The sequence below is a fragment of the Petromyzon marinus genome, chromosome 76 (genome assembly GCF_048934315.1).
Source record: "Petromyzon marinus isolate PM22_M1 ecotype Great Lakes invasive population chromosome 76, UKy_Petmar_22M1.pri1.0, whole genome shotgun sequence".
Taxonomy (NCBI): Eukaryota; Metazoa; Chordata; class Hyperoartia; order Petromyzontiformes; family Petromyzontidae; genus Petromyzon; species Petromyzon marinus.
This window is the reverse complement of record NC_133742.1, coordinates 2615359-2639066: the sequence shown is the minus strand read 5'-3', so window position 1 is coordinate 2639066 and position 23708 is coordinate 2615359. Positions and strand designations below refer to the sequence as shown.

The window sequence follows — 23708 nt, the reverse complement described above, 5'->3', positions numbered from 1 at the left end:
AATTGGCTGTGTCGGGCGGGGGGAGGTTTCGCGACATTTCTATATTTACGTGCTCGAACCGAAAAAAAAAAAACCTGTATCGTGGATTATATTGGTCGCAAAAGCCTACTACGTGCTGAACGACTTCCTGTCCTCGTTCTTAAAACCTGAACCATCATCTCCCTTTCCCTTTCTAAACTCGCCCCTGACATCACCCTACCATCCCCTCCCCAACGCTCAAATCCCCGTCCAACATCAGCCAATAAGCAATGTACCGCTTTTTCTTCTTCTTTGGTTCTTTCGGTAAAGTCACCAGGTAGAATGAGAATAAAATAATAAATTGATAAAATGAAATAACATAACACAATAATATTCTCACGACGTTTCGGCCACAACACAAGCGGCCTTCATCAGGTGAGGGGACGAGACTGTCTGGTAGGACAGCGCTGGAGTAAAGCGCTTCGACAAAACAAAACAACAACAAAAAAACCGCCGTCTAAAATCCTGGATAAGTTTCGATTTAAAGCTTTCGTGACTGCAATGATTCATCTTCTTTGGTTCTTTCGGTAAAGTCACCATGTAGAATGATAATAAAATAATAAATTGATAAAATAAAATAACACAATAATATTCTCACGACGTTTCGGCCACAACACAAGCGGCCTTCATCAGGTGAAGGGGGCGAGACTGTCTGGTAGGACAGCGCTGGAGTGAAAGAGCCACGTTCAGATCACGGCCTTTAAGCTGTGTGAGAGGAAACAAAGCGCTTTGACAAAGGAATTAGCATATAATTTAGCATTGAAATGGCTGAATGATTAGCTTGTGACCTGGATAAGGTCAAATGGCTTACGTCGAGATCTCTGGCGCGCGACCGTCAATCCGCGAATCGGATCAACGGCACGCGCGTCACACGTCGCTCTTGAGCACGACGAGGAAGAGGATCCAGTAGAGGACGTTGAAGACCGCGAAGCTGGCGGGGAAGAGCCACCGCGCCAAGTTGTCGATCTGCTGGGCCAAGCGCAGCCGCCTCTCCCCTTCAGCATCCTGCGGCGCCTGGGGGTGGCAAATCCCCACGGTTAACCCGCCCCACTCCTCCTACCCCACTTCGCCATCACCGCCAACGTTGTCACTGCTCCTATAAATAATAATAACAACAATAATAATAATAACAACGATGATGTCACGATCTCGATTTGAAGCTTCCGCGGCTGCAGGAATCCGGTGCCCTTTGAATTCTTTAAGGCAAAGTCACGTGGGGTAGAACTCGAGCAAAATGAATCTCGACGCTTCGATGGCCACACCAGCCACCGCCGTCATCATCGGGTGAAAGCCGCGGCAGCCGCGAGTGTCCGCCGCCTTGTGAAGAGAGGCTGTCACCAGCAAGGGTTTCGTGGAAGTTTCGTCCTCGATTTTCACCTGCCTGTGCTGCCATCGAAACGGCGCGAATCACTTCGTTTCATTTCTACCCACGTGACTTTACCGAAAGGATAAAGGAGTGCATTATCAGAGTTGTCTTTTTTGTTTGCATTCTGACTGCTTGTGTTGTGGTTTTTTGCAAACATGATGCCTTGAATAAAGGTGTCAGTTTTTTGTGCCAGTTAAAAGGGGTAAAACCTATTCCTATATCTTGTTTCTGGCAAAGGAGGTCTCATAATGCTTGTGTTGTGGTTATTGGAAAGATGATCCCTTGTATAATAAAGGTGTCAGTTTTTGTGCCAGTTAAAAGGGTAAAACCTATTCCTATATCTTGTTTCTGGCAAAGGAGGTCTCATAATGTAAATGCTCACCCCGAGCCCTCAATAACTCTGATAGTGCGCTGTTTTTGAGTTGTACGCCTTTTGGCGTATTCTGGTCCAACACCAATGGAGACTAGGCTCTAAGAAAAGCCGTCTCCCGTGTGGACCAATCAAATTCAAGGACAGTGCCAATATTATTATTATTATCAGAGTTGCCTTTTTTGTTTGCATTCTGACTGCTTGTGTTGTGTTTTTTTGCAAACATGATGCCTTGAATAAAGGTGTCAGTTTTTGTGCCAGTTAAAAGGGTAAAACCTATTCCTATATGGAGTGCATCTTCTTCGGTTCTTGCGGTGAGGTCGCATAGAATGAGACTAAAACAACGAAACAGAGTAAGTTCAATAGAATTCTCACGACGTTTCGGCCACGACACAAGCAGCCTTCTTCGGGTGAAGGGACAGAACTGTCGGGACGACGGCGCTAACAATGTTTAATTGTTTTATTCTCATTCTACGTGGTGGTGGTGGTGGTGGTGGCTTTACCGAAAGAACCAAGAAGGTGAATCCTTGCAGTCACGAAAGCTTTAAATCGAAATCAAAGAGTCATGATGTCACTGTGAGATCGTCGTTCGTGCTAATTGCCACGGTCACCTCATTCGTGGCCGTGAGGTGTTCCCGAGCGACGCTCCGCTCGCGGCTCTGCCTGATGAAGTTTCCAGCTCTTAGCCACTCGGCCGTACTGGCTGGACGTACCGTACAGGACCCACCAATCGTGACCTCTTGACAAAAATCCAAATCTCACGTCGCCTGATGCATGAATGAATCCGCGTCGGAGGCCACGTTCATCCGTAAAAAAAATTCCTCCGCCGGTGAATCGTGCGCTGGTGCCGAGCCAACTCGTTAACATATTTTGTTAAAACCCCAAGAAGACTGAGACGTATTCTTGGTTCTTTCGGCAAAGTCACGTTGAAGGGAAACAATAAAATAATGAACTACATAAAAAACAATATGTATTTTATTGTTTCCCTTCTACGTGACTTCACCGAAAGAACCAAGAATATGAATCACTGCAGTCACGAAAGCTTTAAATAAAAAATTTAAGACTTAGACGTCCATCTAATTGCGTTTTAAGTATCCCTGGAACAAGAATTGTAAGAGGTGACGGAGCCGTTGCTGTTGGCACACCACCACCTCGTTTTCTTACCCTTTGGTTTCGTCGGTAAAGTTACGTAAGTAAAACCATCAAATAAAATAAAACTAATGAAAACAACTAAGCACTTTAAAAAAAAAAAGATATTTCATTGATTGTTTTACTTACGCGACTTTACCAAAAAAAAAACGAAAACGAAACAAATATGAATCCTTGCGGTCACGGAAGCTTCAAATCTAGAATGGTTTCCTACCCTTAACATCGCGAGAATCTTCCTTCAATATAACACCCTGAGGCAGGAGATTCATGCTGGATACAGCCACGTCTTGTGCCTGGGCAGGAGTCTCGACGCATCTCTGCCACGGCAGTGGAATTCCCTCCCGTTGCAAAATCCGTTAACCCGCTAGTTGTGGGCACTTGAAAGTGTCTCGTTAAATCCACGTCTTATGAAGTCCGTTTACTCATCGTGGGACATGTCTTGCCAGTATCAAAATATGCGAAGAGGTTTGAACCCTTTCCGGGGCAAGGAATCATGAAAAAAACATGCTCTGGTAGTATACACCTACAACCCCCTCAGCCTCCAACCCCCTCAGCCTCCACCCCCTCAGCCTCCACCCCCTCAGCCTCCACCCCCTCAGCCTCCACCCCCTCAGCCTCCACCCCCTCAGCCTCCAACCCTTCAGCCTCAACCCCTTCAGCCTCCACCCCCCTCAGCCTCCAGCCCTTCAGCCTCCAACCCCCTCAGCCTCCACCCCCCTCAGCCTCCACCCCCTCAGCCTCCACCCCCTCAGCCTCCACCCCTTCAGCCTCCACCCCTCAGCCTCCACCCCTTCAGCCTCCACCCCTCAGCCTCCACCCCCTCAGCCTCCACCCCCTCAGCCTCCACCCCCTCAGCCTCCAACCCCCTCAGCCTCCACCCCCTCAGCCTCCACCCCCTCAGCCTCCACCCCCTCAGCCTCCACCCCCTCAGCCTCCACCCATTCAGCCCCCACCCCCTCAGCCTCCACCCCCCTCAGCCTCCACCCCTCCAACCCCTTCAGCCTCCACCCCCTCAGCCTCCAACCCCTCAGCCTCCACCCCCTCAGCCTCCAGCCCCCTCAGCCTCCAGCCTCCAACGCGTGCATCGTTTGACTGTCTGTTATCTATCTCACCGGATAGATGGGCAGATTCTGGGCGGCCAGCGCCTTGAACTTGCGAGCGGTCATGAGGACCAGAACAAACTCGAGCATAGCGGCAAAGACGAACACCAGACACGTGGTCATCCACACGTCCATCGCGTTGATGTAGGAGAGCTGGGGGACACATCACCATCATCACCATCCTCATAATCATCATCATCATCATCACCAACATCATCACCAACAGCCATGGTACCATCCAGCGCATCAGAACATCCCACTCACCCACGAACTCATCCACCCACCCAGCCACTCACCCACCCACCCACTAACTCATCCACCCACCCAGCCACTCACCCACCCACTAACTCATCCACCCACCCAGCCACTCACCCACCCACCCATTAACTCATCCACCTACCCGGCCACTCACCCACCCATCCACTAACTCATCCACCCACCCAGCCACTCACCCACCCACCCACTAACTCATCCACCCACCCAGCCACTCACCCACTCGACCACTAACTCATCCACCCACCCAGCCACTCACCCACTCACCCACTAACTCATCCACCCACCCACCCAGCCACTCACCCACTCACCCACTAACTCATCCACCCACCCACCCAGCCACTCACCCGCCCACTAACTCATCCACCCACCCAGCCACTCACCCACCCACCCACTAACTCATCCACCCACCCAGCCACTCACCCACTCAACCACTAACTCTTCCACCCACCCAGCCACTCACCCACCCACTAACTCATCCACCCACCCACACAGCCAGTCACCCACCCATCCAATAACTCATCCACCCACCCAGCCACTCACTCACTCACCCAGCCACCCACCCACCCACCCACTAACTCATCCACCCACCCAGCCACTCACCCACCCACCCACTTACTCATCCACCCACCCACCCAGCCACTCACCCACCCACTAACTCATCCACCCACCCACCCAGCCAGTCACCCACCCATCCACTAACTCATCCACCCACCCAGCCACTCACTCATCCACCCACCCACCCAGCCAGTCACCCACCCATCCACTAATTCATCCACCCACCCAGCCACTCACCCACCCACCCACCCACTAACTCATCCACCCACCCACCCAGCCACTCACCCACCCACTAACTCAACCACCCACTCACCCATCCGCTCCAGCCCGTGCCACTCACTCATCCACCCACCCACCCAGCCAGTCACCCACCCATCCACTAATTCATCCACCCACCCAGCCACTCACCCACCCACCCACTAACTCATCCACCCACCCACCCAGCCACTCACCCACCCACTAACTCAACCACCCACCCACCCATCCGCTCCAGCCCGTGCCACTCACTCATCCACCCACCCACCCACCCAGCCACTCACCCACCCACTAACTCAACCACCCACCCACCCATCCGCTCCAGCCCGTGCCACTCACTCATCCACCCACCCACCCACCCAGCCACTCACCCACCCACTAACTCAACCACCCACCCACCCATCCGCTCCAGCCCGTGCCACTCACCCGTGTATCTCCACCCGCCCTCACACCGCCCGTCTACCCCAAAGCCACACCGAAGCTGGCCGTGGTTGCATCTCAGTGACCCTCGTTCACCTTGGGCATGGAAGAGCGTGACCCCGTGCTCTGCGTGGTCATGGTGAGCACCGTGGTGATGCCCAGACCCACGCGAGCGGGCGTCACGTCCATGTCGATCCAGAAGGAGACCCAGGAGATGATGACGATGAGCACGCTGGGGATGTAGAGCTGAATGAGGTAGAATCCCATCTGACGCCGCAGGATGAAGCGCGCCTCGATGCACGAGAAGATCCCTGTGGAGATGGGAGCGGAGGGAGGGAGGAGAGGGAGTGAGTGGAGGGAGGGATGGAGTGGAGGGTTGGAGAGGGAGTGAGTGAGTGAGTGGGGGGATGGAGTGAGTGGAGGGAGGAGAGGGAGGGAGGAGAGGGAGGAGAGGGAGGGAGTGGAGGGATGGATGGAGTGGAGGGAGGAGAGGGAGTGAGTGGAGGGATGGATGGAGTGGAGGGAGGAGAGGGAGGGAGTGGAGGGATGGATGGAGTGGGGGGAGGAGAGGGAGTGAGTGGAGGGATGGATGGAGTGGAGGGATGGATGGAGTGAAGGGAGGGAGTGAGTGGAGGGAGGAGAGGGAGGGAGTGAGTGAGTGAGTGGGGGGAGGAGAGGGAGGGAGTGAGTGAGTGAGTGGGGGGATGGAGTGAGTGGAGGGAGGAGAGGGAGGGAGGGAGGGGAGGGAGGGAGTGGAGGAGAGGGAGGGGAGTGAGTGAGTGAGTGGAGGGAGGAGAGGGAGGGAGGGAGGAGAGGGAGTGAGTGGAGGGATGGATGGAGTGGGGGGAGGAGAGGGAGTGAGTGGAGGGATGGATGGAGTGGAGGGATGGATGGAGTGAAGGGAGGGAGTGAGTGGAGGGAGGAGAGGGAGGGAGGGAGTGAGTGAGTGGGGGGAGGAGAGGGAGGGAGTGAGTGAGTGAGTGGGGGGATGGAGTGAGTGGAGGGAGGAGAGGGAGGGAGGGAGGGGAGGGAGGGAGTGGAGGAGAGGGAGGGGAGTGAGTGAGTGAGTGGAGGGAGGAGAGGGAGGGAGGGAGGAGAGGGAGTGAGTGGAGGGATGGAGGGATGAATGGAGTGGAGGGAGGGGAGGGAGGGAAGGGAGGGGAGTGAGTGGAGGGAGGAGAGGGAGGGAGGAGAGGGAGGGAGGGGAGGGATGGATGGAGTGGAGGGAAGAGAGGGAGGAGAGGGAGTGAGTGGAGGGAGTGAGTGGAGGGAGGGAGGAGAGGGAGTGGAGGGAGTGGTGGAGCATCAGTTCGTGTTCGATTCCCCACTCACGGCCTCCTCCAGGTGTCTCTGCCTCGTCCACCCCATCTCTCTCCTCCCCTCCCTCCCTCCCTCTTACCCCCCCCCCCCAATCCCTCGTGCTCCCCTAACCCCCCTGCAGTCTAAAACGAGTCTCTCCGTCTCTCTCTCGCGTGCCTCCCGTGCCCCGGTTTACCGATGACGTAATTCTTGGAGCAGTCTCCGAACTGGACGTTGCGGCTGAGCTCGAACTGGGGCAGGCTCAGCGTGTCGGAGAAGTCCACGGGGCTCTTGTCCAGCCACTGGACGATGAGGTCATCGTTGGTGTAGCCGACTGCGCGAGAGAGGGATGCGCTCAGACACACACAGACACACACACAGACACACACACACAGACACACACAGATACACACAGACACACACACACACAGACACACACAGATACACACAGATACACACAGACACACACAGACACACACAGACACAGACACACATACACACACACAGATACACACACACAGACACACACACAGACACACACACACAGACACACACACAGACACACACACACAGACACACACACAGATACACACACACACACAGACACACACACAGACACACACACAGACACACACACAGACACACACACAGACACACACACAGACACACACACACAGACACACATATACACACACATACACACACAGACACACACACAGACAGACACACACACAGACAGACACACACACACACAGACACACACACAGACACACACACAGACACACACAGAGGTGTGGTGGGTGGTTGGAGGTGGGTGGGTGGTGGTGGTTGGTGGTGGGTGGATGGTGGTGGTTGGTGGTGGGTGGATGGTGGTTGGTGGTGGTGGGTGGTGGTTGGTGGTGGGTGGTGGTGGTTGGTGGGTGGTGCATGGGTGGTGGTGGTTGGTAGTAGGTGGGTGGGTGGTGGTTGGTGGTAGGTGGGTGGTGGTTGTTGGTGGTGGTGGGTGGTGGTTGTTGGTGGTGGGTGGGTGGGTGGTGGTGGTTGGTGGTAGGTGGTTGGTGGTGGTTGGTGGTGGTGGGTGGGTGGTGCTGGTTGGTGGTGGTTGGGGGTGGGTGGTGGTTGGTGGTGGTGGTTGGTGGTGGGTGATCGGTTGGTGGTGGATGGGTGGTGGTGGGTGGATGGTGGTGGTTGGTGGTGGTGGGTGGTGGTTGGTGGTGGGTGGTGGTGGTTGGTGGGTGGTGCATGGGTGGTGGTGGTTGGTGGTAGGTGGGTGGTGGTTGTTGGTGGTGGTGGTTGTTGGTGGTGGTGGGTGGGTGATGGTGGTTGGTGTGGGTGGATGGTGGTGGTTGGTGGTGGTGGGTGGTGGTGGTGGTTGGTGGTGGTGGGTGGTGGTGGGTGGTGGTGGTGGTTGGTGGTGGTTAGGGGTGGGTGGTGGTGGTTGGTGGTGGTTGGGGGTGGGTGGTGGTTGGTGGTGGTGGTTGGTGGTGGTGGTTGGTGGTGGTGGTGGTTGGTGATCGGTTAGTGGTGGATGGGTGGTGGTTGGTGGTAGGTGGATGGTGGTGGTTGGTGGTGGGTAGTAGATAGTTTTTGTGGTGGTGGATGGGTGGTGGTTGGTAGTAGTGGTGGTGGTGATGGTTGGTGGTGGTGGGTGGTGTTGGTTGGTGGTGTTGGGTGGTGGTGGTTGGTGGAAGTGGTGGTGATGGTTGGTGGTGGTGGGTGGCTGATGGTGGTTGGTGGTGGTGAGTGGTGGTGGTTGTTGGTGGTGGTGATTGGTGGTGGTTGGTGGTGGTGAGTGGTGCTGGCTGGGTGATGGTGGGTGGGTCATGATGGTTAGTGATGGGTGGTGGCTGGTGGTGGTTAGTAATGGCTGGTTGGTGGGTGGTTAGTGGTGGGTGGTGGTTGGTGGTGGTGGTTAGTGATGGGTGGGTGGTGGTGGTTGGTGGGTGGTGGTGGTGGTTGGTGGGTGGTGGTGGTTGGTGGTGGTTGGTGGTGGTGGTTGGTGATGGGTGGGTGGGGGTGGTTGGTGGTGGTTGGTGATGGGTTGGTGGGTGGTGGTGGTTGGTGGTGGTTGGTGGTGGTGGGTGGGTGATCAGTTGGTGGTGGATGGGTGGTGGTGGTTGGTGGTGGGTGGGTGGCTGGTGGTTCGTGGTGGGTGGTGGTTGGTGGTGGGTGGTGGTGGTTGGTGGTAGGTGGGTGGTGGTTGTTGGTGGTGGTGGTTGGGTGGTGGTTGTTGGTGGTGGTGGGTGGGTGGTGGTGGTGGTTGGTGGTAGTGGGTGGGTGGTGGTGGTTGGTGGTGGGTGGATGGTGGTGATTGGTGGTGGGTGGTAGTGGGTGGTGGTGGTTGGTGGTGGTGGTTGGTGGTGGTGGTGGGTGGTGTTGGTTGGTGGTGGAGGGTGATCGGTTGGTGGTGGATGGGTGGTGATGGTTGGTCGTGGGTAGTAGATAGTTTTTGTGTTGTGGTGGTGGTTGGTGGTGGTGGTGGTTGGTAGTAGTGGTAGTGGTGATGGTTGGTGGTGGTGAGTGGCTGATGGTGGTTGTTGGTGGTGGTGAGTGGTGGTGGTTGGTGTTCGTGGTGAGTGGTGGTGGTTGGTGGTGGTGAGTGGTGCTGGCTGGGTGATGGTGGGTGGGTCATGGTGGTTAGTGATGGGTGGTGGCTGGTGGTGGTTAGTAATGGCTGGTTGGTGGGTGGTTAGTGGTGGGTGGTGGTTGTTTGTGGTTGGTGGTGGGGGTAATGGTTTATCACTTAGCAGTGATTGCCGTCTACAGCAGCGAGAACGACGATTGACTCCCGTCGCGGCATCACTCACAGCTTTGCAGGGAGATGCGGCAGATCTGGCTGTCCATGGGGAAGTTGTGGAGGTCCATGGGGCAGGAGAGAGTCAGGGACAGCCTGCAGCAGCAGCAACAACAACAACACAAACCCCAGGGCTGAGTAACTCACTCCCCGTCAAGCCGGGGGCCGCATCAGAGTCGAGGATGCCCCAGGGCCGCAGCAGTAGGGACTGTGGCTAGGGCCCACTCACTCACTCACCTACTCACCCAGCCACTCACCCAGCCACTCACTCACTCACCCAGCCACTCACTCACTCACCCACTCACTCGCTCACCCAGTCACTCACCCAGCCACTCACTCACTCACTCACCCAGCCACCCATTCACTCACTCACTTACCCAGCCACCCACTCACTCACCCACTCACTCACTCACCCAGTCACTCACCCAGCCACTCACCCAGCCACTCATTCACTCAATCACCCAGCCACTCACTCACTCACTCAGCCACTCACAAACTCACCCAGCCACTCACTCACTCACCCACTCACTAACTCATTCACCCACTCACTTACCGAGTCACTCACTCACTCACCCAGCCACTCACTCACTCACCCACTCACTCACTCACCCACTCACTCACCCAGCCACTCACCCACTCACCCACTCACTCACTCACGCATTCACCCAGCCACTCCCTCATCTTGCCACCCACTCACTCACGCACCCAGCCACTCACTCACCCATTCACTCACCCAGCCATTCACTCACTCACCCAGCCACTCACTCACCCATTCACTCACCCAGCCACTCATTCACTCACTCACTCACCCAGCCACCCACTCACTCACCCACTCACTCAGTCACCCATTCACTCACCCAGTCACTCACCCACTCAATCACCCAGCCACCTATTCACTCACCAACTCACTCAGTCACCCATTCACTCACCCACTCCCTCACCCACTCACTCAGTCACCCATTCACTCACCCACTCACTCGGTCACTCACTCCTCACTCACCCAGCCACCCACTCACTCACCCAGCCACCCATTCACTCACCCACTCACTCACTTACCCACTCACTCACCCACCCACTCACTAACCCAGCCACTCACTCATCCAGCCAATCACTCACTCACCCAGCCACTCACTCACTCACCCAGCCACTCACTCACTCACCCAGCCACTCACTCACTCACCCAGCCACCCACTCACTCACTCACCCAGCCACTCACTCACTCACTCACCCAGCCACTCACTCACTCACCCAGCCACTCACTCACTCATCCTGCCACCCACCCACTCACTCACCCAGCCACTCACTCACCCACTCACTCACCCACCCACCCACTCACTCACCCAGCCACTCACTCACTCACCCAGCCACCCATTCACTCACCCACTCACTCACTCACTCACCCACTCACTCACCCACCCACCCACTCACTAACCCAGCCTCTCACTCACCCAGCCACTCACTCACTAACCCAGCCACTCACTCACTAACCCAGCCACTCACTCACCCAGCCACTCACTCACTCACCCAGCCACTCACTCACTCACCCACCCAACCACTCACTCACTCACTCACCCACTCACTCACTCACCCACTCACTCATCCAGCCACCCACTCACTCACCCAGCCACTCACTCACTCACTCATCCTGCCACCCACCCACTCACTCACCCAGCCACTCACTCACTCACTCACCCAGCCACTCACTCACTCACCCAGCCACTCACTGGCTCACCCACTCACTCACCCAGCCATCCACTCACTCACCCAGCCACTCACCCACTCACTCACCCAGCCACCCACTCACTCACCCAGCCACTCACCCACTCACTCACCCAGCCACTCACTCACCCACTCACTCACTCACCCAGCCACTCACTCACCCACTCACTCACTCACCCAGCCACCCACTCACTCACCCACTCACTCACCCACCCACCCACCCACTCAGCCTGCCCGGGTCCTACCGCACCTGATGGAGAAGTAGACGTCTCCGCTGTGGAAGACGCGTAGCATCATGTTGTCGGTGGTGACACGGTGGAAGCTGGCGGTCTTCTCGTTGCCGAAGAAGAGGTCGGGCTTCCAGATGGAGCCGATGATGGTGTTGTCCAGGTCGAGGAAGGGGCGCGCCAACTCGTACGTCATGCGTGGGTCATGCCACTTCTGACGGAGGAAGATGTTCAGCTGGTAGTCCTGCAGGGGGTGGGGGGCGGGGAGGGAGGCGGACGGCACGTGGTGTGGCGGTGTAGCGCGTTATAGCGTGGTGTGTAGTGATGTAGTGTATAGTGTAGCGTGTTATAGTGTGGTGTGTAGTGTAGTGTGTAGTAATGTAGTGTATAGTGTAGTGTGTAGTGATGTAGTGTATAGTGTAGTGTGTTATAGTGTGGTGTGTAGTGATGTAGTGTATAGTGTAGCGTGTAGTAATGTAGTGTGTAGTGTAGTGTGTAGTAATGTAGTGTATAGTGTAGTGTGTAGTGATGTAGTGTATAGTGTAGCGTGTTATAGCGTGGTGTGTAGTGATGTAGTGTATAGTGTAGTGTGTAGTAATGTAGTGTATAGTGTAGCGTGTAGTAATGTAGTGTATAGTGTAGTGTGTAGTGATGTAGTGTATAGTGTAGTGTGTTATAGCGTGGTGTGTAGTGATGTAGTGTATAGTGTAGTGTGTAGTAATGTAGTGTATAGTGTAGTGTGTTATAGCGTGGTGTGTAGTGATGTAGTGTATAGTGTAGTGTGTAGTAATGTAGTGTATAGTGTAGTGTGTTATAGCGTGGTGTGTAGTAATGTAGTGTATAGTGTAGTGTGTAGTAATGTAGTGTGTAGTGTGTTATAGTGTAGTGTATAGTGTAGTGTGTTATAGTGTAGTGTGTAGTAATGTAGTGTATAGTGTAGCGTGTTATAGCGTGGTGTGTAGTGATGTAGTGTATAGTGTAGTGTGTAGTAATGTAGTGTGTAGTGTAGTGTGTAGTGATGTAGTGTATAGTGTAGTGTATAGTGTGTTATAGTGTAGTGTGTAGTAATGTATTATAGCGTGTTATAGTGTAGTGTGTAGTAATGTAGTGTATAGTGTAGTGTGTAGTAATGTAGTGTATAGTGTGTTATAGTGTAGTGTATAGTGTAGTGTGTTATAGCGTGGTGTGTAGTGATGTAGTGTATAGTGTGTTATAGTGTAGTGTATAGTGTAGCGTGTTATAGCGTGGTGTGTAGTGATGTAGTGTATAGTGTGTTATAGTGTAGTGTATAGTGTAGTGTGTTATAGTGTAGTGTGTAGTGATGTAGTGTATAGTGTGTTATAGTGTAGTGTATAGTGTAGTGTGTTATAGTGTAGTGTGTAGTGATGTAGTGTATAGTGTGTTATAGTGTAGTGTATAGTGTAGCGTGTTATAGTGTAGTGTATAGTGTAGCGTGTTATAGCGTGGTGTGTAGTGATGTAGTGTATAGTGTAGTGTGTAGTAATGTAGTGTATAGTGTGTTATAGTGTAGTGTATAGTGTAGCGTGTTATAGCGTGGTGTGTAGTGATGTAGTGTATAGTGTGTTATAGTGTAGTGTGTAGTAATGTAGTGTGTGTTGTGTAGCGTGGTATAGTGTAGTGTGTAGTAATGTAGTGTATAGTGTAGCGTGTTATAGTGTGGTGTGTAGTAATGTAGTGTATAGTGTAGCGTGTTATAGTGTGGTGTGTAGTAATGTAGTGTATAGTGTAGCGTGTTATAGTGTAGTGTGTAGTAATGTAGTGTGTGTTGTGTAGCGTGTTATAGTGTAGTGTGTAGTAATGTAGTGTATAGTGTAGTGTGTAGTAATGTAGTGTATAGTGTAGCGTGTTATAGCGTGGTGTGTAGTGATGTAGTGTATAGTGTAGTGTGTAGTAATGTAGTGTGTGTAGTGTAGCGTGTTATAGCGTAGTGTGTAGTAATGTAGTGTATAGTGTTAAAGTATAGTGTGTAGTAATGTAGTGTAGCGTGTTATAGCATAGTGTGTAGTAATGTTGTGTAGCGTGTGTTATAGTGTAGTGTGTAGTAATGTAGTGTGTAGTGTGTTATAGTGTAGTGTGTAGTAATGTAGTGTATAGTGTGTTATAGTGTAGTGTATAGTGTAGCGTGTTATAGCGTGGTGTGTAGTGATGTAGTGTATAGTGTGTTATAGTGTAGTGTATAGTGTAGCGTGTTATAGTGTGGTGTGTAGTGATGTAGTGTATAGTGTGTTATAGTGTAGTGTATAGTGTAGCGTGTTATAGTGTAGTGTGTAGTGATGTAGTGTATAGTGTGTTATAGTGTAGTGTATAGTGTAGTGTGTTATAGTGTAGTGTGTAGTGATGTAGTGTATAGTGTGTTATAGTGTAGTGTATAGTGTAGCGTGTTATAGTGTAGTGTATAGTGTAGCGTGTTATAGCGTGGTGTGTAGTGATGTAGTGTATAGTGTAGTGTGTAGTAATGTAGTGTATAGTGTGTTATAGTGTAGTGTATAGTGTAGCGTGTTATAGCGTGGTGTGTAGTGATGTAGTGTATAGTGTGTTATAGTGTAGTGTGTAGTAATGTAGTGTGTGTTGTGTAGCGTGGTATAGTGTAGTGTGTAGTAATGTAGTGTATAGTGTAGCGTGTTATAGTGTGGTGTGTAGTAATGTAGTGTATAGTGTAGCGTGTTATAGTGTGGTGTGTAGTAATGTAGTGTATAGTGTAGCGTGTTATAGTGTAGTGTGTAGTAATGTAGTGTGTGTTGTGTAGCGTGTTATAGTGTAGTGTGTAGTAATGTAGTGTATAGTGTAGTGTGTAGTAATGTAGTGTATAGTGTAGCGTGTTATAGCGTGGTGTGTAGTGATGTAGTGTATAGTGTAGTGTGTAGTAATGTAGTGTGTGTAGTGTAGCGTGTTATAGCGTAGTGTGTAGTAATGTAGTGTATAGTGTTAAAGTATAGTGTGTAGTAATGTAGTGTAGCGTGTTATAGCATAGTGTGTAGTAATGTTGTGTAGCGTGTGTTATAGTGTAGTGTGTAGTAATGTAGTGTGTAGTGTGTTATAGCGTAGTGTGTAGTAATGTAGTGTATAGTGTTATAGCGTAGTGTGTAGTAATGTAGTGTATAGTGTTATAGTGTAGTGTGTAGTAATGTAGTGTAGAATGTTATAGTGTAGTGTGTAGCAATGTAGTGTATAGTGTTATAGCGTAGTGTGTAGTAATGTAGTGTAAAGTGTAGCGTGTTATAGCGTAGTGTGTAGTAATGTAGTGTAGCGTGTTATAGTGTAGTGTGTAGTAATGTAGTGTAGCGTGTTATAGTGTAGTGTGTAGTAATGTAGTGTATAGTGTAGCGTGTTATAGCGTCGTGTGTAGTAATGTAGTGTATAGTGTAGTGTGTAGTAATGTAGTGTAGCGTGTTATAGCGTAGTGTGTAGTAATGTAGTGTATAGTGTAGCGTGTTATAGTGTAATGTGTAGTAATGTAGTGTGTAGTGTAGCGTGTTATAGTGTAGTGTGTAGTAATATAGTGTATAGTGTAGTAATGTAGTGTATAGTGTAGCGTGTTATAGCGTAGTGTGTAGTAATGTAGTGTATAGTGTTAAAGTGTAGTGTGTAGTAATGTAGTGTAGCGTGTTATAGCATAGTGTGTAGTAATGTAGTGTAGCGTGTGTTATAGTGTAGTGTGTAGTAATGTAGTGTGTAGTGTGTTATAGTGTAGTGTGTAGTAATGTAGTGTATAGTGTTATAGCGTAGTGTGTAGTAATGTAGTGTGTGTAGTGTATAGTGTTATAGTGTAGTGTGTAGTAATGTAGTGTAGCGTGTGTTATAGTGTAGTGTGTAGTAATGTAGTGTATAGTGTTATAGTGTAGTGTGTAGTAATGTAGTGTGTGTTGTGTAGCGTGTTATAGCGTAGTGTGTAGTAATGTAGTGTATAGTGTGTTATAGTGTAGTGTGTAGTAATGTAGTGTACAGTGTAGCGTGTTATAGCGTAGTGTGTAGTAATGTAGTGTATAGTGTAGCGTGTTATAGCGTAGTGTGTAGTAATGTAGTGTGTGTTGTGTAGCGTGTTATAGTGTAGTGTGTAGTAATGTAGTGTATAGTGTAGCGTGTTATAGCGTAGTGTGTAGTAATGTAGTGTGTGTAGTGTATAGTGTTATAGTGTAGTGTGTAGTAATGTAGTGTATAGTTTAGCGTGTTATAGCGTAGTGTGTAGTAATGTAGTGTATAGTGTGTTATAGTGTAGTGTGTAGTAATGTAGTGTAGCGTGTTATAGTGTAGTGTGTAGTAATGTAGTGTATAGTGTAGCGTGTTATAGCGTAGTGTGTAGTAATGTAGTGTATAGTGTAGCGTGTTATAGAGCAGTGTGTAGTAATGTAGTGTAGCGTGTAGCGTGTTATAGCGTAGTGTGTAGTAATGTAGTGTATAGTGTAGCGTGTTATATCGTAGTGTGTAGTAATGTAGTGTTGCGTGTTATAGTGTAGTGTGTAGTAATGTAGTGTATCGTGTAGCGTGTTATAGTGCAGTGTGTAGTAATGTAGTGTATAGTGTAGCGTGTTATTGTGTAGTGTGTAGTAGTGTAGTGTATAGTGTAGTGTGTTATAGTGTAGTGTGTAGTAATGTAGTGTATAGTGTAGTTTGTTATAGTGTAGTGTGTAGTAATGTAGTGTATAGTGTAGCGTGTTATAGTGTAGTGTCGTGTGTAGTAATGTAGTGTATAGTGCAACGTGTTATAGCGTAGTGTGTAGTACTATAGTTGTGTAGTAGTGTCGTGTATAGCAGTATATAGTCTAGTGTATAGTTCAGTGTAGTGTGTAGTAGTGTGCAGTGTATAGAATTGTATAGTGTACTGGATGTATGTTGAACTTATATCACACCGTACGTAGCCATCCGTAGCTAATCAGAGGCACGGGATCTCTGGGTGGTTGTGCACTCACCATGGTAGTCTCCTCGATTGAGCCAATGTACTCCAAGAACATGCTGCAATTCACCACCACGGGTTTTCCTGTCGAGTTAACAACAAAGACAAAGATCCCCCGTATATCCATAGCAGAGTTTCGGGACAAGTGCTGTTATCGAGTCGCACCAATGAAGGCCGGAAACGGCACACGAGGGCGTGGGTGGCCAACACCACGCCTGGCCGCCTTTGTCTCCCCAGTGGTGATGATTACACACATATCAGGTACTCATTTGAGGCTGCGTCGACCGAGGGGATGCCCAGCCATCCCTCGAAGTGCACCCGGGCATCGATCAGCCTCCCGTTATATCTGTGCCAGATGGAAATTCCTCCAGTATGGGGTCCTGGGTGTACACCCACCACCGGAGTGGAAGAATGGCAGGCGCATCTTACAGATGACAAGTCGATGTTCAGAGGGCAGATCAGCTCCACGGTAGGTCCTGATGTCAATTATATGGGCCCACATCCGCTGGTCCGTTACTATATAGTACAGCAGATGTTCTTGCTTGGACACGGCATACATCCATGATGTGGTGTGGATGCGCCGATGCCGGAACAGCGTGTTGGTAATTACAAGCACATGGGCTGCAGAAAAATCTAGCAGCCTCCTACCATTGCTATTGAGCTGACTTGGCCCATGCCCTCCAATCACTCCAGACCAGGTCCCATCATCATGCCCAACTTGTGCATTTAAGTCACCCAACAAGATGCCTCTATCCCGAAGGGCCACTTTAGCTAGCAGCTGTGACAGGAGGTCATATAAGTCATCTGACTCATCGGCTTTGCCTGCATCCCTCCACTGATGTTAATCTTCGGTGGGGGCATAAGTAACCACGACCACGACTCCTCACCTCTGTTTGATGGGAAGGTGAGCCAAAAGTAGCCTGGGGCTTACAGATTCCCACTCCCTGTTGTTTGGCAGTGTCCTGCCCAGAGTAGAGGACTGTCCACCCCTCAGGGTGGCAGGAGCCACAGCCGGTCCACCGGACCTCCTGAGTACCACAGAGATCCAGGCGGTACCGGTCCAGCTCCCGACAGAGGAGTGGCAGCCTCTCCCCTGCAGTAGGCGTTCGAACATTCCACTTGGCCACCCACAGTGGCTTTTTGCTGTTTCTGGAGGAAACCCCGAGGGTTAAAGATTCAGTCTCCTGGCTCTGCCAAATGGGGATTGGCCAGGAGACATCATAGACGCCTGTCCCCACATGGCCTCGGGCACAAGCTTAGTTGGATTTATTCTTCGTGGTTTCATGGAAATTAATTGAAGGTGGAGGGGTTACCACGCCCTCGCATACGTCCACAGTCCGATTTGGCTGCTGTGGTGGCTACAAGGGCCATGAAGGGGATTGGCCAATCGAAACTTGCCCTCCCCGTATGGCACTCTTCACCACAGCATTACCGTCCGACAGAGACACCCACCCAATCACATGCACCCAACCACACACACACAGACACCCCCCCCAAACACCCACATACACATATACACACCCACACACTAACACCTACACCCACCCACATACACAGACACCTCCCCCCCACACATCTACATACACATATACACACCCACACACACAGACACCCACCCAAACACCTACATACACATATACACACCCACACACTAACACCTACACCCACATACACAGACACCCCCCCCACACACCTACATACACATATACACACCCACACACTGACACCTACACCCACCCACACACACAGACACACTCCCCAAACACCTACATACACATATACACACCCACACACTGACACCTACACCCACCCACACACACAGACACACCCCCCAAACACCTACATACACATATACACACCCACACACTGACACCTACACCCACCCACACACACAGACACACCCCCCCACCCCCCCCCACATACAGACTCACCCCCACACACCCACAGACACACCCACCCACCCACCTACACCTACACACCCACCCATACACCTACACAACCACCTACCAACACTCCCACACACACCCAGAGACACACCTACCCATCCACACACCCACCCACACACCCACCCACACACCCACCCACACACCCACCCACTCACCTACCCACCCACATACCCACCTACACACCCACCCACCCACACACCCACCCACACACCTACCCACCCACACACCCACCCACGCACCTACCCACCCACACACCTACCCACCCACACACCCACCCACACACCTACCCACCCACACACCCAGCCACACACCTACCCACCCACACACCCACCCACACACCTACCCACCCACACACCCACCCACACACCTACCCACCCACACACCTACCCACCCACACACCCACCCACACACCTACCCACCAACACACCCACCCACACACCTATCCACCCACACACCCACCCACGCACCTACCCACCCACACACCCACCCACACACCCACCCACACACCCACCCACACACCCACCCACGCACCTCTTTATCGCGACAATAACCATTGGGTGGATGCGTCGTGTTCGTGGTGCTTGCAGATTCCTCCTCCTCCTCCTCCTCCCACCTTCGAAGTTCGGCCTGAGCCTGAAGTCGTAGCCAGACTCAGGGCCCAGGAGGGTCTCCAGGAACGTGGAAGGGACGACTACCGTCTCATTCGCCGCCGCCGCCGACACCGAAACGTTTCCAGACTCCGCGCTTGCAACAGACAAAGTTCGCACCCGCAGCCACGTACACGTTGAACCTTAGGCAGACTTCGCCCGGGGGTGGTGGTGGTGGTGGTGGAGTTTAGGGGTGGAAGTGTTGAGTCGCTCATCTTGAAGGGCTGCGTCTACCTAAAGGGAGACCCACGATTGGTGGGTTGCTGGCGTTTGTCACCGCTGCGCCAACACTCCCCATGAAGTTCGGCCACAATGCAAAGGCAGAGGATTGCCCCACGCGTAGGTCCGTAACAGACTGTTGGGGCAAGTGCTGGTTAGCGAGCACACTGTGAAGGCTGCTGACACTGCAGCAATTAGCGCAGAGTAGCGCTAATTGCTACACCCTACCCCCACCCCCACACACACACACAGAGACACACACACAGAGAGACACACACAGACAAAGAGACACGCACGGAGAGACAGACACACAGAGACACACACGGAGATAGACACACAGAAACATAGACACAGAGATGGACACATAGAGGCATAAACACAACAACACAACAACCGCCATTCGCCACCAAGTGGCGGTGACGTCACCACGACGCTTGTGCCAGGCTATGTGCACCTTGAGGCCACGTGAAGTGTCGAACGCCCGCGGGCAGGAGGTCACGGGACAGAACCAGGTGCCATGCATGGGTCGACCGACTGAGACGACTGGCCGATGCACCATCTGCTGCGTTTTAGCTGCCCGACGCTCCGCTGGTTGTTGTGAGCGTCGCTCCTCCGCCCTTCTTTGTTGTTGGAGGGCGACTGCCTCCAACTGCCCAGTAGCATCCTTCACGAGCCTCCTCCACAGACGCCGATCTTGACACCGCTGGTACCAGTCATCGGCAAGTCCACTCAGCTCCACGTCCTTTTGTACCACGTCACTCCATCTCTTCTCTAGCCCGTGCCGCGCCCATTCAGCTCCCTCGATCCGACTAAACAGCATCTGTTTCGGCATGCGGTGGCTGGGCATGCGGGCTACATGACCCAGCCAATGCAGCCTTGCCTGCCGGAGGAGCTCACCGATGGGAATTTGTCCAGATCTTTCAAGGATTTATGAGCTCCTCACACAATCCAGCCTGGTTACACCCAGGATGGATCGTAGGCAGGCCAGCCTAAATGTTTCTAACTGGCGAAGATGGTATATTAGGGGGGGTCCACGTTTCGCAAGCGTAGAGAAGGGAGGGAATAACCGTGGCCGAGAAGACATGAAGCTTAGTGCGGAGCGACAGACCAGGTAGCTTCCACACAGCATTATGTAGCCAATGAAAAGATATTGCCGCTCGACTGATTCGGAGTGAGACCTCTGCTGTCAAACCGGAGCTGGTCATGAGCACACTTCCCAGGTATTGAAAACTCTCCACTCTCTTCACAACTGCCCCATCATGAATTGGGAGTAGTGGGGGTGGAGTGTCTGATGGTACAAAATACCCAGGCAGGTGCTTTGTTTTTGTGGGGCTGAGGGTAAGGCCCCATCTCGTAGTGGCAGCACCTCCAACTCCTCTGAGTGAGCAGCAATCACCAGATCATCGGCATACGTAACATGGTTGACCATTAGGGAGCCATCCCTTGACAACACCCGGACATCGATCAGCCTCCCATTGTGTCTGTACTAGATGGAAATTCCTCCGTTACAGCCATCGAAGGCTTCACAAACTACGTGGTCGAAATAGATGTTAAATAACGTGGGAGCCAGAGGATATCCCTGTCGCACCCCAAGGTGAACAGGGAATGGCTCCGACTCACAGCCATGTAGTTTTACCCGGGCCTGCTCACCATCATGAAGGTCCCTAATAATAGAGAGCAGAGAGTCAGGTACTCTGCTCACAACAATCGAGAGCCCAGGCCTATTGATAGTAGCATAGGCCTTGACCAGGTCATTAAAGCAGAGATGTAGGTCTCGTTGGAATTCCCTACACCTCTGCAGTAGGAGACGAACAGAGAATATGGCATCTGTGCAGGACTGCCCCTTCCTGAAACCACATTGGGGTTCTGCAAGCCTCTCCTCAGAGTGCCTGGCAAGGCGGTGTTGAATAATCCTTGCCAGGACCTTTCCTGGTATACTGAGGAGGGCATCATTCCAATCCTATGGAATCCGTCCAGTGGTCCAGACTCTTATTATGATGTCATATAGGACAGTCTGCGCACAAATGCCACCCTCCCTCAGCATTTCGCTTTGGAGATCATCTCTGCCCGGTGCCTTTCCTGGTCTCAGACTCCGGATCGCCTTCAGTACTTCCTCAACAGATGGCTTCTCAGCCAGCCACTCACAGGGAGTGACTACTTCTACCAATATTTGAGGCACGGTATCTTCAGCAGGCTCATCCTCACTTTGCCCCACGATGTTTTCGAGGCTGAGCGATTTTCCCCATCCCAAGATCTCACAAGAATGCTCAGCAAAATCTATAAACCTGTTCCTGGGGGTCGGAGATTGGATCACCGTTTTTTCCCCTAATGATGGTAATAGGTGTGGCGCTGCAGGTTACTTTTTTGATGGAGTTAAATAGAGATTTGTGATCGCTGGCCACTGAGGGAGACTCCATCTCCTCAGCAACCCGCAACCACCACCCATCCTTTCAGCACCTCAAGGCTCTCAGAACCTGCGAGCGAAGGCTGTGGTAAGCCTCCTCATTCTCCGACGTGGAGAAGCTGTAGACGATGAGAGTGGGCCTGTCGCTTTTTATAAGCCAGGGTCTCTGGGGAGGTCTGGGCCGTGTACCCAAAGCAGCCATTGCAGCTGCCTGAGCCACAGTCCTAAACCTCCCCCATTTACCCTCGACATCAGGAGCAGTGGGGGACGGTGCCAACCCCAGCCGCAAACGATGATGAAATTCTCGCTTGCAACTTTCATCGGCTAGCTGAGACCAGGCCACTATGGGTGTGGAGGAGAAAGTGGTGGTGGTGGTGGTGGTGGTGAAAGTGGTTGTGAAGGAGATGGAAAAGCAGGTGGTGGTGGTGGTGGTGGTGAAAGTGGTTGTGAAGGAGATGGTAGAGGAGGTAGTGGTGGTGGTGATGGTGGTGGTGGTGGTGGTGATGGTGGTGAAAGTGGTTGTGAAGGAGATGCAAAAGGAGGTGGTGGTGGTGGTGGTGGTGGTGGTGGTGAAAGTGGTTGTGAAGGAGATGGTAGAGGAGGTGGAGGTGGTGGAGGAGGTGGTGGTGGTGAAATTGGTTGTGAAGGAGGTGGTGGTGGTGGTGGTGGTGGTGAAAGTGGTTGTGAAGGAGATGGTAGAGGAGGTGGAGGTGGTGGAGGAGGTGGTGGAGGTGGTGGTAGTGGAGGAGGAGGTGGAGGATGAAACTCACCCAGGTGTCGACAGTGTGATGAGCAGCATCAGGGAAGCCGCCACCACCACCACCTCGACCATCTCCAGCAGCTATACTGGCCGCAACTCTCCTGTGAAGAGAGTGTGCAATGGTTTACATATATATAGTGGTGTATATGTGTGTGTAGTGGTGTATGTGAGTGTGTGTAGTGGTGCATATATGTGTGTGTAGTGGTGTATATACGTGTGTGTTGTGGTGTATATATGTGTGTGTAGTTGTGTATATATGTGAGTGTGTGTAGTGGTGTATATAAGTGTGTGTATATATGTGTGTGTAGTGGTGTATATATGTGTGTGTAGTGGTGATGTATATATGTGAGTGTAGTGGTGTATATATGTGTGTGTAGTGGTGTATATATGTGAGTGTGTGTGGTGATGTATATATGTGAGTGTGTGTAGTGGTGTATATGTGAGTGTGTGTAGTGGTGTATATATGTGTGTGTGTAGTGGTGTATATATGTGTGTGTGTAGTGGTGTATATATGTGAGTGTGTGTAGTGGTGTATATATGTGTGTGTAGTGGTGTATATATGTGAGTGTGTGTAGTGGTGTATTTGTGTGTGTAGTGGTGTATATGTGAGTGTGTGTAGTGGTGTATATAAGTGTGTGTGTGTGTGTGTAGTGGTGTATATATGTGTGTGTAGTGGTGTATATATGTGAGTGTGTGTAGTGGTGTATATTTGTGAGTGTGTGTAGTGGTGTATATGTGAGTGTGTGTAGTGGTGTATATGTGAGTGTGTGTAGTGGTGTATATATGTGTGTGTGTGTAGTCGTGTATATATATGAGTGTGTAGTGGTGTATCTATGTGTGTGTAGTGGTGTATATATGTGATTTTAGTGGTGTATATATGTGTGTGTGTAGTGGTGTATATGTGAGTGTGTGTAGTGGTGTATATATGTGTGTGTAGTGGTGTATATATGTGAGTGTAGTGGTGTATATATGTGTATGTGTGTAGTGGTGTTTATATGTGAGTGAGTGTAGTGTTGTATATATGTGTGTGTAGTGGTGTATATATGTGTGTATAGTGGTGTATATATGTGAGTGTGTGTAGTGGTGTATATATGTGAATGTGTGTAGTGGTGTATATATGTGTGTGTATAGTGGTGTATATATGTTAGTGTGTGTCGTGGTGTATATATATGTGTGTGTAGTGGTATATATATATGTGAGTGTGTGTAGTGGTGTATATGTGAGTGTGTGTTGTGGTGTATATATGTGTGTGTAGTGGTGTATATGTGAGTG

General features: G+C 51.3%; 2 protein-coding genes across 2 annotated transcripts in view; one reads left to right on the top strand and one right to left on the bottom strand.

Moving 5' to 3' along the window:
* Positions 1-23708, top strand: part of LOC116957550 (uncharacterized) — a 453026-nt gene that overhangs the window by 148141 nt on the left and 281177 nt on the right. The window lies entirely within an intron of this gene.
* On the bottom strand, positions 886-22508 carry LOC116957527 (glycine receptor subunit alpha-2-like). The gene is made up of 9 exons (XM_032979737.1): positions 22447-22508; positions 19020-19150; positions 16477-16544; positions 11572-11792; positions 9616-9698; positions 7005-7142; positions 5606-5820; positions 4016-4156; positions 886-1032 (listed from the first exon to the last, which is right to left on the bottom strand). The coding sequence occupies exons 1-9, from the start codon at positions 22506-22508 to the stop codon at positions 886-888; spliced, it is 1206 nt and encodes a 401-aa protein (XP_032835628.1).